The sequence below is a fragment of the Physella acuta genome, unplaced genomic scaffold, assembly GCF_028476545.2.
Source record: "Physella acuta isolate Inbredline_101_S28 unplaced genomic scaffold, ASM2847654v3 ptg001678l, whole genome shotgun sequence".
Taxonomy (NCBI): domain Eukaryota; kingdom Metazoa; phylum Mollusca; class Gastropoda; family Physidae; genus Physella; species Physella acuta.
In genome coordinates this window covers 44,108-59,877 of record NW_026733191.1, presented here as the reverse complement: position 1 = coordinate 59,877, position 15,770 = coordinate 44,108, and the positions used below count along the sequence as shown (strand labels likewise).

Below are 15,770 nucleotides of genomic sequence, written 5' to 3'. Positions count from 1 at the left end.
AATAATTAGTAAACAGTATAAATAATAGGCAGTATTTAAAATATCCGTGTTTCACCTAAATATTTCACTTTATCCATTCACGCATTTTTCCCCCAGTACTTTAAATTTTAAAAATTTACAATAGAGTTTCATAACTAAAACCATTGCGCACCATCCACCCAATGAAGGTGATGACGCGCCTATAATATTGCGGAATAGTCGATTAAAAATTATAAATAGTAAACAGTAAATTCAGTGAATGAAATAAATAAAAGATTGCCTTTTATCAATCCATGCTAATTATAATTTTCTAACAATCCGCATCCGCACAATTTGCATTCACATTTTGCTAATTATATTATTGCAACACTAATTCCTTCTAGTACGTCCGTACATTTGCATTCACATTTTTTTTTTATTAGCGTGAGTTAAATTTATTTTTGAATTACCTCCCTTGTCAAAATTAGAAAAAAGAGTTAAATTAATTTGATTTTTCTAGCCTACTGTTATTACGTTATTAAAATGTTTCCACCTTTCTCAGGCATAAAAAAGAAAACAATATTTGACATTGATCCTTTTAATATGTTTTAGCAATGTGCGTGTATTTAATATTCTCTTTACGTTATGCAAAATTGTACAAACAGTGGAAATTATAAAATAGCTCTATGCCGCTATATAAACAAACCCTACTCTTTTACTTGTAATAAGACACTGCGGTGCACTGAAAAGCACAGCTTGGTGCGTAGCTTACTTTTATAGTCCCAAAATCTATAGCGATGACGGACGGAAGGACACGCTCAGCCCGATTATATTATAGATGTGTACTTCAAAATCAAGTTATGCAACCAGTTGTAATAGTCCAAACAATTAGTCTCCTTGTGCATCACCAACTACATTATAATTAAACATGCTTTATCACCACAATCGGTAAAATGTAGGAATATCAAACAGAAATACACTTTTTTCCACACAATTTTTTTTATTAATTTAAGAAAGCTGTTATCAGACAAGAATTAATAATATTGCAAGCTTAAACTAATTATAATTGCCACTGTTGTGTCTCATGCTTTCAATATAAAAGTAGTTTTCCTAACCTACATGAAAAGCACACAATTTCAACGATAGCAACAAGCTGTGAAAGCTAAGAAAGTAAAAGGCACAATACATTTCAATCTGCTACTTTGTATTTACATTATTTTAAATGTTGATTCAAAACAAAGAATTCATGTTGAAGATGTTTCTTGCAGATTGTGAGGTAATCTTTCTATTATGCAACAGCAAAAGTTGAAAGAAACAATACAAAGATGGAATGATTACAATTAAAATGTTTCAAATCTGAAAATAAACTCAGGTGAGATCAATAATCACTCACTAACTAGTGCAAATAAATTCTGCACATAAAATGTGCTCGTGTGTACAACATTAATACTTGAAAATTAAATTTAAGAAAAAAGAGTGAACAGAAGCTGTCTTTTTTTTTTTAAGCTAATTACAAAAATCATAAAAAAAATCTGCTAAGATCTAATTGCTTATGTTTAATTAAATTCTGTTCCTGGTATGAAAAAAAGGTAAATTTGTTTCTAATTAATTTTTTAAGCTGTTGGTGAATGTCTAAATTTCTTTTTTCAAAGAAAACAATTTACACTAGTATCCTTCCTCAACACCCATGTTAAATACTCCATTTTTCTTCTGTGATCTAAACTTGTTCAGCAAGAAATCTCCACCAAAGTGACTTTTAGAGCTAACAGTTGGATCCTTGGTGGGTGCAAAGCCAATGCGGTTGTTTCCCAAGTCAAACTCAGTGTAGTAGGGACCAATGAAAACATCACCCAAAATCCACAGAGGTCCCATTGGTGGTGGGACATCCATTCCTATGAAGCCACTAATGCACTGTGATTGGCCCATTGTAGTCACCTGTTTAATAAAAAATTTATTAAGTTAATTTTAACTTGACAGAATTTAACATTAACTACATTATTAAAATTAATTAATAAAAAATACAAGTACATTTAATCTGAGTCAATGGCTACTACGGCACATTACAAGTTGATATGTTATAGTTATATTGAATTGTGTTAGAGAAAATCTTTTCCAAATTTAGAACGAAGAAGAAGAAAAATAATCAAGATTGTATTTTTTTGGGAAATAAACAATACTAAAAGAGCAAAGAAGATCATATATATATTACCATCAGATAGATATATTTCCAAAAGAGACATGAATAGAAATAAATACATTATAAGACAAAAAGTCTCTACTAAAGAAAGCTGTCCATATGGTATATTACAAATTAATGACAGAGACAGTCCAAGACAAACTTACGGTGAGCACATACTGCTGGGGTGTGAGTAAAAACTGCTTTCCTCCAATGGTAATGGTCACATTTGGCATCTTGGGAATATTGGCACAGACAACAAGGTACTGTAGATACAAAAATCTTTCCATTAGTCTACACAACTGAAGGTTTATGGGGACTTAGCTTTTTATTCGAAGGACATTTGTTTAACCCAATTCTTGAAACTATTTGAGCTAAGGGAGATAAACCACAATTAAAATTTAGAAAGCTGCAATTCCATTGAAAAAACGAAGTTAATTTAGTTGCTTTTAATAAATAAATTAAAATACAAAGTAAAAAAAACTAGCTATTTATCTCTGATAATCATATTAAATAATAAAATACGTCAGTGTGCAAATTAATAAGACATATCTAGTAACTTTAAATAGAGTGGATAAAAACATCTTTTTCCATTAAAAAAAAAAGCATCTTATTTATTTAAACTAGTTGTTCACTCTATCAAGTTACTTGTCTACTTTGTTAAAAACAACAACAATGTTGAGTAGCAGAGGTTTAAAATAGCAGGGTTAAAATCTAAAAAAAATTATGGAAACAAACCTCTCCTTCAATAAACTTGGTGGCACCAATTTGGGCATTCAGTTTCTCAATTTCAGAGCTGGGCCCAGCCAAGAGAGAGGTGCCAGTGTCAGCAATGGCATTGCATCCTCCGTCACAGTATTTAGTTGTCTGAACTGTCAGGCTGCAGTACAAGCGTGCATGTTCAAGGCCAAATATTAAATAAATATTACACAACACAGAAAAATTATAAGCTTTATGGTTAATGACCAATTACAAATTTAATAAAACAATTTTTTTATACTGAAAAATTACTTAAAAAACATTAAAAGCTTTACTTTTATTACTTACATTTTTTTTATTGTTTAATAGGTAGATACAACAAACATGTGAAGACAAATTGTTTATCAAGATATATTTCTCAGCTTAAATATAAAAATTAACAGTTTTGATCAAAGCCTTACCCGTCCATTTTAAATTCCCAATATCCTCTCTGAGTGACAGGTACATAAGTGAAGGATCCTTCATAGAGGGATGGATCACTGCCACCAAAGACAATTTCGCCTCCTTCAGAAGCATTGGGATTTCTGGGGGAGAAAAAAAAGTTCGTATATGCTGAATGTGGTCCTCAGACACTACCAACTGAGCAGCTAAAATACAAGACTTGATGCATGGAAGGAGAGGCAATTTGGGGCAGTGTGGATTGGTAGTTCAGATCCCGTTGGGTTTAAAAACTGCTTTGTCTCTACTTGTTTTAATTTTTCTGTACCAATGTCTACCCTTGGGGTTAAAATATCACTTACTGTTTATATAGCTAAAATACACACTGTACCAACTATGTAGCTAAAATAGTATATCTAACATAAAATTTATAACTTTATTTTTCATGCTAGTAACCCAATGTAATTTGATATTAAAGTTGCTGAAATTTACTTCCTGCTTAAGGGAGATTGTTCCACATTTAAAATTAGGCTCCATTTAAATGAATACTAGCACTACAAGGAGAGAAATAATTTACTGCTAACTGCCAATTTTTTTCCATGTGTAAAACCTAGGATACATGGATCCCAGTTATAAGCAGTATCACCCTCTGCACGATTTTCTACTTTTTTCTTTGTTTTTAGCTATTGGGGGTAATTTTCTAATTAAGTTCTAATTTTTAAATTAAGTATTACATGTAAACATGTTATGGGCCTTATGGCATGTTAACCAACTTTAGCATACTTTTCTTTCTGGATGTAATGCCAAAACCTTTGTCTACCCAAGAACAATCTGCAAGGCAGCAGTTGTTTGACTTTGGCAATTTCTCTGTTAGATGGGTTGCTGTCCCCTGCTAGTGGCCTCATCTACACAGGGGCCAAAACTCAGAAATTCCAGAGTTAGCAAGCATGAGCTCTCCTAGCAGACCACGAGGGGGGGGGGGGGGGGGGACACACTGTTAAAAGTATATATTTTCTATATATACGGGGGCGGGGGGTAGACTTTCTTCAGGGAGGCAGAGCCCCTGCCTGGAAGAAACTCTCATTACCTAATTTATAACAAATATGTTAACCTTAAACCCAGCATACTAAAGTCTAAGGTACCTGTTCAAAAAGAATGAAAACACTGGTGCGTCCACTAGCTTCTGTTGTACCATCCTGTAGAATGGCGGAACAACTCCATCAACAGATATGGTGTCGTAGCCCAGGCCCAAGATACCATCAAACTTAGCAGCAACAAATGTGATGCCTGGCTGAGTCACAGCCTCAGCAAAGGTTTGATTCTGGATCTTCAGACCAGAAATCTGAAACAGTCGTGGTTTAACACTATAAACATTTCAACTCTTTGCTTAATCTTGAACATTAAAAATAAAAAATGTTTTAAAGTAAAGTACATCTTTTTTAATATTGTAACAGATTAGACTTTTGAATATTTAATTTTCAAAGGATCCATAAATGTTTAAGATGAGAACGTAAAAAAAAGTATTTATGTTGGATACCCCAGAGGAACCCCATATGTCTATACTGCCTTTATGCTAAATACAGTACACTGGAATGGTACCTATAGAACCAAATGTAGTTTTTATATCTTTTGGCTAATTCAGAAATAATCAGCTTTCTAATTCAAAATTTATATATCAGAACCTTACTTATTTGTTAGGTCTGAAAGGTTGACCACTTTTTATAAAAAAAAAAAAAAAAAAAAAAAAAAAAAAGCAACAAATTTAGTTTGATCCACTACACAGACATGGCAAAATAAACTTACAGTCAGCACATCAGTGCTCAAAAATCCTGTCAGACTCCCAGTGCCATACTGGATTGCAAAGCTTGTTCCATTGGGCTGGTAAGTGCCAGACTTGGTACTGTCATATTTGTTGTGTAACACTGTTGATTGCAACAAAAAAATTATTTCTGATTCTACCGAAATGTGTTAATTTTGTTCAAACAGATACCAAATGCAAATATTTATGATGAAAATATTCAGCAGAATAGTTATAGGAAAATAAAATAGATGGTGAAAGTGAAATTTTGGTAAAGATATTTGGAAAGATGTATTTATTCAAAGGCCACAAATTTCAATCAAATATGGTAAAGGGAAACAACCTGATGAATCACTCACAATAACATTTTCATTTAACTTACAACAGGCAATATCAGTCCATTTGCATTTTTTGGATGGCACCCAAAGGTTAGATGATCCAGTGTCAAAAACAACCTTGAAAGATTGTTCAGGAGTTCCAAGACCAATCACACCATAATACTGGGCCTAAAAGCAATCACGCAGTTGATTATTCAAATACATTTAAACTTTTTTTCTCTATCTAGATAACATATATCCTAATGCTGACTTGAAAGTGACCTAATTAGTTTAAAAAGAAATGTTATCTATTTTTAATCACTGATTTAGATTGACAAGGGTCTAGACCATCTTGTTATCTAAGTAGTTCAGACATTTTCCTATAATGTATGTATGCAGTAGATGTCAAAAGAGATAGATTCACATACACTATCAAACTGTTATTTAAGAGAAAAAAAAAACAGAACAAAGAGGTTAAAAGTTGGAAAAATATGTTCAAGATGAAAACTGCTGGGTAAAACATTGAATCATGAATGAGTAACAGTAACAGGAAGAAACAACTTAAGGATTGTTGTATTTTAGAAAGCTTATTTAGACCTGGATCTATATATAAAGACAAAGACTTACATCTAAGTAGTTGTTTAATGGCTCATAGCCAGGTCTATCCAATCTGTTATAAACCTGGTACTTCTTTAGCAAATATTCAACATTATTTTGATGCTCCTGAAGTGTTCGTCTAGCTGTTTTCACTTTTTGAAGTTTAATTCTGAAAAAAAATAAATGAGGCATAACAAAATAGCATTATTATTTATGTTTCAATTTACTTGTTCATAGCATGAAAATAATATTGGACTAATGCTTACTGTAATGAATATAGCCAAGAAAAGGTTTTTAATCTCATTAAATTATAACGAGCTGACCCGCGGCGTATCATACGCCGCTATTTAGTTGTTTTATATTCTACTTTTCAGTAATTCATAATTTGTGAATTCGACAGTACCAACGCTGTCACTGAAAATATTTGCTTTAAAACACAATCAGTAGCACAATCTTTAGCTTCAAGCTTGATCTAGGATTCTGGATACTAGAATCTAGCTAAATGAAATCTTAAACAACTAGATATATATTAGTTAAGGGTCGCCCATAAATGACGTCACACTCGTAGGGGGGTTCGTAATTTTGTGACGGTGTGTGATGAAGGGGGGGGGGGGGGGGTTTCAGATGGTGCAACGTCACACTTTTTTGCATTATAAAAAAGCAATGTTAGAAAACGAAGTTTAGACGTTATTTCAGGTTATAGAAAACTGTTTTAATAAATTGTAACCGTAATTGATTAAATACTCTATTTTGACAGAGTTCAGACAAGATTTTGGAAAAATATCGATGTTTTAAAAAAAATTCCACTGCAATATTGTGGGGATGGGGGGGGGGGGGGTTGTAGGCTGAGGTGTGATGATATTTTAGGGGGGGGGGGGTGTCTAACCTTTTGTGACGATGTGTGACGGGAGGGGGAGAAGTAAAATCGTCAAAAAAAGTGTGACGTCATTTATGGATGACCCCTTAGGCCTAAATAAGTAAATATAGATCTAGAATTAACCTTTAGCAGCATAGGCCTAGTAACTAGATTCTAGAATCTAGTTCGGTAGTTGCTAAATCATAAATGTCAATAAATGAAATGATAAAATATAAATAAACTTACAAAGTACCAAGTCTTACATTTGATTAGATTATTAAATGTATTAATTAGGCCCTAATAATTATTAATTAATAATTAGATCTAGATCTAGTAGCCTACTCTACTAAATGTCCTATTAATTATTGTATTAACTACTAAATAACTAGGCCTATGGGCTATCTACTTATAAATTATATTCTAAACTGTAGGCTACTAGATCTAGATCTATTAAAAAACAAATAAGAGGTAGATTTCAGGAGTTATTGTTGAGTATTGAGTATTGAGATTTCATTACCTTCGCAGCTCCGCTGAAGTTTCAACAACAAAAGCGACAAATAATAAACAGAGCACAAACGTTAGTTTCATGGTGGCGAATGTTAACGTTGCAACCTAATGCAACTAGATTTCTAGATCACTAGATCTAGATCTACCAGTGAATTTTTAAATGATAAACAAATTCACTGATTTGACAGAGGCAGAGACAACCAGCGTCAGAAATATATAGGCAGATTTATCTTTAATCGGCCTGTAAACTCCGTTATCACGTCGATATGAGTTGACTTTGTCACATGACAGTTAAAAAAAGACAACAAAATTGTTATGGCCGACTGCGACTACTTTAGTCTAAATTAAATGGTGGCGATACCGATTTTGAAAAGAACGTTATTTGTTACAAAAAATAACCAATGCATATATAATATATAAATCTGAATCACCCGAGTAAAATATTTAAATAGCCTATAATTATAATATTGACATATACTCATATAGTTAGAAAACATTCATTTCTTAATGTTAATTATTCTTTTGCATTTATTATGTTATCCGATTACAGCAAATAAACGATACATTGATTAGTTAATAATCCAGTTTGGTTGTTGGAATTTGATTTGGCTTTTATTTTTAGCTTTACCTTCAGATTTGTTATTTTGACACTGCCTGCAGAGGAGAGGATGCACATGATCTTCCAAGTCACCTGCCTAAGTCAACGTCAGCACACTGAATTTGATTTTTTTTTTTAAAACCAGGCATTAGCACTATTTGAAACGCGATATTCTGCGACTGGAAACTGAGCAGCAGTACGCGAATATTTGTGAAGAACTATATAGTCTAGGCAGAGGCGTAGCGACCCTTCCCGGCGCCCGGGGACAAACTTTTCGATTTGCACCCCCCCCCCCTCGAGATTTTGATTTCCACCCCCCCCCCCCCCTCAAACTTTCGATTTGCACCCCCCTCGAGATTTTCATTTGCACCCCCCTCAACCTTTCAATTTATTTTTCCAACCCATTTTGGCGCCCCATAAGCTCGGCGCCCGGGGACATATGTCCCCCCCCCTCGCTACGCTACTGAGTCTAGGCCTACTTTAGTACTTATGTATATCGTCCTTCGCTCTTGTATGAACTGATCTCTCATTTGAAATATAACAATACAGTGGCGTAGTTAAGAAAGGGGTGGCTGAATTGCCCAAGGTTGCAGACAGTGGCGGATTAAGGGGGGTGCTGAAAGGGCTGCAGCTACGGGCCCCCGATTTTTAGGGGCCCCCAAATTTACCACCTAATTGTAACTAGTAAAGGCATAAAAAAAACCAAAAAAAAACCCATCTACATTGGTCAGAATACAATAGGATATCACATTACGTTTTTTTCCCAAATTTACATACCAGGTACAAGGGGGTGGAGGCGGAGGGAGGGGGGGGGGAGGGCTCACTTAATCGACCCATCGCCATCCACCTCAGGTAAAACAATCTCCAGGCGACCGTAGTTCTCTTTCCTGCACATAACAACTAGGTGCGACACTAATGTCTTCTTATAAAATACAGCATTGTTCAAATTGAGATGGGGAAGGGGGGGGGGGGGGTAACTCACTAGGCCTAACATCAACCGTGGCCTCAGTTGTAACAATAAACAATGGCGAACTTTGAACTTTAAGTTTTTTTCCAATTTAATTAAACTGTGAACTCTGCCCGACCCGTTATGGTAATGGAAACTGGAACCTCTTTTGTTGAGCTTGGCATATCACCCCCCCCCCACACACACACACACACACTTCCGGTATGTCCCCAAACTATATCTTCCTCCCCGAAATCCCATTCGGAATTACATTTGTTGAGTCAGTCATTCTTTTGGATTTATTCGCACGGAGTCTACTCAAGAGTTTAAAATTTTTCTTGATTTCCAACCCTCCACCATTATCCAGGCTTCAGACTTTTCAGATAGACAAAGTAATCCTAAAGGCTCGTTCATCAGACCTATATGTCAAAAAATTGCTTGCTGGAGAAAAAACGACAATTTGCAATTTCAGCAAAGAGCCGGACTTTTAATTAGATTCAGCCTTGTTTTTTTTTTTTTTTTTAAATTCTATTGAATATGTCTCGTAACTATCCTAGTGGAGCAAAAAAAACGCGCATTATCGGTGAAAAAAAGAAAGATCGAAGCTGAGCTTGCTGAAAAAACTACAAAACTGCTCTCCTTTTTCAAACCAACTTCGAGTACCAAGGAAAATAGTCACGTAGAAAAGGGATCTGCAATTGAATCAGACACCGCCGGGGTAAAAGATGTAGAGCAGGCTCCTACTTTAAAACAATGTGATTTGAAAGATGATACAGCAAAACCCCTTGAAGATAGCCATGCTATATACGACCTTCATTTTTGGCCAGAGCGGGAAAAGATGTCAGAGGCATTTAGAAACTATTGGATTCAACGTGGTACCACACCATGTCAAAACAAAAACGGGGACTTTAAAGAATCAGTCATACAGTTAGAAAGAGAGTCACAACGTCGATTCTGCACCATTTCTTTATTTACACGTGTCCATGCACGAACAGGAGAAAAATTTGAAAGAAATTGGTTGTGTTATTCCAAAACAAGCGGGTGTGTTTATTGTTTTGTATGTAAGCTGATGTCACCTATAACTAACAAAATGACATCAGGGTTCAAACAATGGAAAAGTGCCCATGAAGTGCTATCTAGGCATGAAAATTCCAAACAACACATTGATTCATTGGCAGCGCTGTGTTCACGAAAATCTACTGGTCAGATTGACATGAAACTTGTAACGCAATATGAAAGTGAAATTCAGTACTGGAGACAAGTACTTCACAGAATCGTGAGTGTGGTACAGTTTCTTTGTATTCGTGGTCTTCCGTTTCGGGGTAGAACTGAAGAGGTTGGTTCTCCAAACAATGGGAATTATCTCGGGTTGCTGGAGCTGTTAAGTCAGTACGATACCTTTCTCGCAGAACATAGCGGATACACGCCAACAAAGGACGTGGACATACATCCTACATATCTTCAACAATATGTGAGGAGATGATTGAACTTATGGGTCAAAAGGTTTTGTCTGTAATTGTAGATGAAATAAAGACAGCGAAATATTTTTCTATATCTGTAGATTCGACTCCAGATGTTTCACATGTTGATCAACTCACAATCGTTATTCGCTTTGTACAAGACACCGGACCTATTGAGCGCTTCTTAAAATTTGTACCAATGTTTTCACACACTGGTTCGGAAATAGCTAATTTAATACTAACATTTTTGGAAGAAAATGGAATTGACATTAAAAATTGTCGCGGTCAATCATATGACAACGCGTCCAACATGAGCGGCAAGTATAACGGCGTTCAGGCTAAAATCCGGGAGAAGTGTGACGTAGCATTGTATGTACCGTGCACAGCACATTCACTCAATTTAGTTGGGAACTGCGCAGCTGAGTGCTGCCCCACGTCAGTTGGGTTTTTTAATCTCCTTCAGAGCCTTTACTCTTGGCTTTCTGCATCTACCCATCGTTGGCATATACACAACAAGCACATGAATGGATTGCCTGTTGCTGAAGCTTTGTCGGAAACCAGATGGTCCGCTCGACATGATGCTGTTAAGGCTTTAAATAGAGGGTATAAGGAAAATATATCGGCTTTGGAGGAGTTAGCAGCCGATGAAAATCAACCTCTTAAATGTAGAGCTGAAGCTGAAGGATATCTTAAAAGTTTACAAAAACTAGAAACAGTAATATTATTGGAGGTATGGGATACAATTTTAGAGAGATTGCAAAAAACAAATATATCTCTTCAAGAAAAAGGTTTATCTCTTAATACAGCAGTTAATTTGTTAAAATCTGTTCTCCTTTTTATTGAAAGTCAACGTAATGAATTCGCTAGCTTCGAATCAAAAGGAAAAATTAAATGTGAAGTCAAAGACTACACATATTCCAACAGACGACCACTAAAGAGGAAGCGACAATTTGACGAAAGCAAAGTTTCAGAAATGCAACTTTCTCCTAGAGAAAAATTTATGACTGAAGTATTCATCTGTGTGATCGACCACCTAAATGCAGCTCTACATCATCGCTTAGATTCTTATAAAACTGTTCAAGAAATGTTCGATTTCTTCAGTGACCTGACCAACCTTAGCACTGGTGACATTACAGGAGCAGCTACAAAACTAATCAACAAATATCCCGATGATTTTGAAGAATGTTTTTCATCGGAGTTGATTCAATTCGCCGAGCTGTTTAAATCAATTCATGGGGGGAAAGAGCAAAACGTCTACAATGATAGCATTGAATTAGAAATGTTGATGTTTTTAAATAGATTCAAGTGCATTCAGAGCTTTCCAAATGTGCACATTACTCTTCGAATTTATCTGTGTATGATGACGTCTAACTGCAGTGGAGAGCGCTCATTTTCCAAAATGAAAAAGATTAAAAGCGATCTTAGAAGCACTATGGGACAGCAGAGACTTAGTATGCTCTCACTTATGAGCATAGAAAATGACATTGTAAGCTCACTAAATTATACAGAACTAATAGAAGAGTTTGCTATCAGGAAAGCTCGAAAATGTTCCCTATAAAAGTTACTTGGTCTTTAGTTCTAAATAAAAACAACTGTAATAAATGTAAGTATTCATAATTTCTTTTGCATTAGTAAATAAATAATTGTCACTTTAAATGCTCTTAAGTCTCAATGTAATTTAACATTAAATTTAATGTAACATTTTTTGTATATGCCATGGCTTCTGTTAACATTTAGCTTATTCCATTCAACCTTTATTTTTTGGAAAGGCCTCTGTTTTGTGATGTCATTATATAAACTACATATATATATATATATATATATATATATATATATATATATATATATATATAGTTTAGGGGGCCCCGGAAAAAGTTTCAGCCAGGGGCCCCGCAGAAGCTTAATCCGCCCCTGGTTGCAGATCCAACATCTTATCTTAATACTACTAAAAGTCAAGTTTGTTTACATGTTTGAATATTTTTTGTTTGTTTGTTTGTTTGTCCGATCGAGTATTGTGATATGTTCGACTCTATCTGGAGAGCTGTAAAATAGTATGTAGGTAGAGAATAATTTCTTAATGCAGACAGACTGTTAATCACAAATTTATTTAAAGACGTTAATTAATTTATTGATTTATTCATACGTAGAGTAACCCATTTTTTTTAAATGTTAAAACATTGACTAAACTTTGTGGGAATAGTGACGTCACAGGTTTTTGTTTACTCTTTAGTACAATAAAATGGCGGCGTCTATCGAAGAAAATTGTGTTCCCATTCAAAAGTTTAACGCGTTCTAAATCTAATTTTCTGTCGGTCATAACTTTAACAATACGTCCGTTTGCTGTATTTATTACGTTCCAACACTTATATCAATTTTAAACTGTCTTTTTTCATTTAGTTTTACAATAAATTTCTCTAGATCTAAAGATCAGCTGTCGAAGGAAAGTTATGAATCTAGCCTAGATCTAGATCTAGCCTAGATCTAGGTCACTAGACTCAATGTAAATTCTAGATCTAGACTTAATGTAAATTCTACATCTAGAATCTATTTCAGGCCTTAATACATCTAGAATCTATTTCAGGCCTTAATTATTTTATATAAATCTTTGTTTGGCTAATTTAAGATAAAATTTAATTTGAAAGTTACTAGATTCTACTACTAGACTTAGATCTAGATCTATGCGCGGAGACTCAGAAGTATAGTATAAAAATTCATTTGTGACGTCACGAGTAAATAGCTAAGTTGGTAGCGTAGTCCGCTCTCATGCGGGTGGCACAGGTTCTAGACCAATATGTCAATGATAATTTTTTTTCAATTTTTTTTTTAGATGTGAATGATAAAGTTGCCTATCTGAACTTGGCAGGATACAGGGCAGGTGAAGTAGAGTTCATCTGTTTCTTTGTCCTAAGCATATGAAAGGATAGTGTGGTCAGAGACATGCTCGGCTGGAATCGTTTTTTAAACGATAAAACATGTTGTCTGAGACTTGGCGGGACACTGGGCAGGTGAAGTAGAGTTGAGTAGGTCACATGTGACGTCAGTATATGAAGGGATAGTCCGAAATCGGTGTTTTCGGTGTTTTTAAAAGATAAAAAACATATTTTTGAATGTGGGGTCTGTTTTTTGTGACGATAAGTGACACTGCAGTAGCGTAGCGAGGAGGGGGGCGGGAGGGGGAGGGGAGGCGGGGGGGGGGGGAGGGGAGGCGGGGGGAGGTTGAGGGGGGAAGGGGGGCGGGGGGGACATATGTTGGGGCGCCAAAATGGTTTGGAAAAATAAATTGAAAGGTTGAGGGGGGTGCAAATCGAAAGTTTGAGTGGGGGGGGGGGTGCACATCAAAAGTTTGAGGGGGGGGGGGGGTTGCAAATCGAAATCTTGCGGGGGGGGGGGAGGTTCAAATCGAAAAGTTTGTCCCCGGGCGCCGGGAAGGGTCGCTATGCCTCTGAGTGACAGACGTGATGTTTTTTGATGGATGACCCCCGAAACCCACAGTTATCCAACGGATGACGGGTAGTCTAGTACAATCTACAACGATAATACGATGCTAAATTGGTAACTGAGTGATTTGTCACTGTTCTGTTATATAAGGTAGGGGGTCGTCCATTAATGACGTAACACTCGTAATTGGGGGGGGGGGGGTCCACAGAGGTGTAGCTAGGGGAGGGCGGGTGGGGCGGCCGCCCCGGCCGCCGACCTTAAGGGGGCGCCAATAGGGGTAGAGAAATTAATTTGAAATTTCTTTTTAAGCTGTATCGAATTATTCACTGTCAAAGCTACGGAAAAAAAGGACTACAAGGCTTCACACACCGATTTAACAACTTTATGACACCGAAATAGAAATTGTTTCAGGATAGTAACGGGTAAGAAGCGCCACAAACCTTTCCAACTGGGATGGGGGCGCTTTTTCACAGACAGGAATAACTATATATAGAAATGGGGGGGGGGGGGGGGGCGCAAAATTGATAGTCCCCCCCCCCCCCGGGCGCGGGATTAAGTCGCTACGCCTCTCTGCGACGTCACACTTTTGCATTATAAAAAAGCAATGTTAAAAAACGTATTTTAGACGTTATTTCGCGTTTTAGAAAACTGTTTTAATAAATTGTAATAGGACAGAGTTCAGACAAGATTTTACAAAAATATCGATGTTTAAAAAAAATTCATCTGCAATTTTGAGTGGGTTTGTAGGCTGAGGTGTGACGTCATATAAGGGGGGTCTGGCTTTTTGTGACGACATGTGACGGAGGGGAGGGGAGGTAAAAATAGTCAAAAAAGCGTAACGTCATTTATGGATGAACCCTAGGGGTGACATTTAGAGAAGATACGTCATTTGCTAGTTAATTTACCTCTGTCACAAAATTTATATTTTGAGTGGATTAGTGAAGAAGTTGACGTCCCAGAATCACGCATGGGTTTTTTTTACGAATCTATAAAGAAATGTGCAAATTTGTGTTTCCAAATTATTTTATTGATCATGGGTTATGTGTATATAAGAAAAGTGTGTGTGTGTGTGTGGGGGGGGGGGGAAGGGTTTCCTAGAAAAGTTATATAAAAATAAATATACAATGAGGCATAATAGAGCAGTACAATGTTATAGGCATACAATGTTATAATTCATGTGTTGTATTAATATGTGTCCGATCCCAAGAGTCCAAATCGAGAGTTTTTGCCCACATATAGGCATAGAATATATATATATATATATATATATATATATATATATATATATATATATGTATATATATATATATATATATATATATATATATATATATATATATATATATATATATATATATATACACTCATACATTATATATATATATACTCATACATTATATATATATATATATATATATATATATATATATATATATATATATATATATATATATATATATATATATATATATATATATATATATATATATATATATATATATATATAAATATATATATATATATATATATATATATATATATATAAATGATATATTAAAAATGTGTTGCATTATCCCATAACATTCTATTATCTCTCATTATCTATTAAATAGAGCCTTGGATTAGTTATCTTTTAATTAAAACAGCCGAGTGACCGGTCACGAGAAACCCAAGATCACGTCACGTATCACATATGTATGTGAAAATGTTGATTATTTCATAGGTACAACAAGGTTGGACTCTCCACTTTGACATGGTGTGTCACGAGCTTCTCCGTGGTACTGTGATACTAAGATGACGATGGATGGGGCACGTACTAAAAATGAATCTACATGACGTTAAAGGAGCGGCTCTAAACTGGACGAGTCAAAGAAAGCAAAGAAGGCCAATGGAGACGTGGAGGCGCACGGTGGAGAAGCAGCTGGCAGAGGCAGGACTGTCATGGGGGCAGTAGCGTAGCAAGGGGGGGGGGGCTGGGGGGG

At 35.6% G+C, this 15,770-nt stretch overlaps 2 protein-coding genes across 2 annotated transcripts; one reads left to right on the top strand and one right to left on the bottom strand.

Annotated features, from left to right (window-relative positions):
• Positions 1-935: 935 nt before the first annotated feature.
• LOC131929802 (lysosomal aspartic protease) lies at positions 936-7,650 on the bottom strand. Its single transcript, XM_059286189.1, has 9 exons — positions 7,357-7,650; positions 6,014-6,152; positions 5,452-5,575; positions 5,075-5,193; positions 4,414-4,613; positions 3,295-3,417; positions 2,873-3,014; positions 2,302-2,400; positions 936-1,893 (listed from the first exon to the last, which is right to left on the bottom strand). Exons 1-9 carry the CDS (start codon positions 7,425-7,427, stop codon positions 1,624-1,626), a joined length of 1,287 nt encoding a protein of 428 aa, XP_059142172.1. The 5' UTR covers positions 7,428-7,650; the 3' UTR covers positions 936-1,623.
• Positions 7,651-9,980: 2,330 nt separating this feature from the next.
• On the top strand, positions 9,981-11,908 carry LOC131929800 (zinc finger MYM-type protein 1-like). Its single transcript, XM_059286186.1, has 2 exons — positions 9,981-10,275; positions 10,413-11,908. Exons 1-2 carry the CDS (start codon positions 9,981-9,983, stop codon positions 11,906-11,908), a joined length of 1,791 nt encoding a protein of 596 aa, XP_059142169.1.
• Positions 11,909-15,770: the final 3,862 nt, after the last annotated feature.

Excerpts from the sequence above, each read along its gene's own strand:
- LOC131929802 (XM_059286189.1), bottom strand. The coding sequence starts at position 7,427 with ATGAAACTAACGTTTGTGCTCTGTTTATTATTTGTCGCTTTTGTTGTT. Across the intron at positions 4,614-5,074 it reads TGAGCACTGATGTGCTGACT|ATTTCTGGTCTGAAGATCCA; the intron begins GTAAGTTTATTT and ends CGACTGTTTCAG. Across the intron at positions 1,894-2,301 it reads CCCAGCAGTATGTGCTCACC|GTGACTACAATGGGCCAATC; the intron begins GTAAGTTTGTCT and ends TTTATTAAACAG.
- LOC131929800 (XM_059286186.1), top strand. The coding sequence starts at position 9,981 with ATGACATCAGGGTTCAAACAATGGAAAAGTGCCCATGAAGTGCTATCT. Across the intron at positions 10,276-10,412 it reads CGGGTTGCTGGAGCTGTTAA|ATGAAATAAAGACAGCGAAA; the intron begins GTCAGTACGATA and ends CTGTAATTGTAG.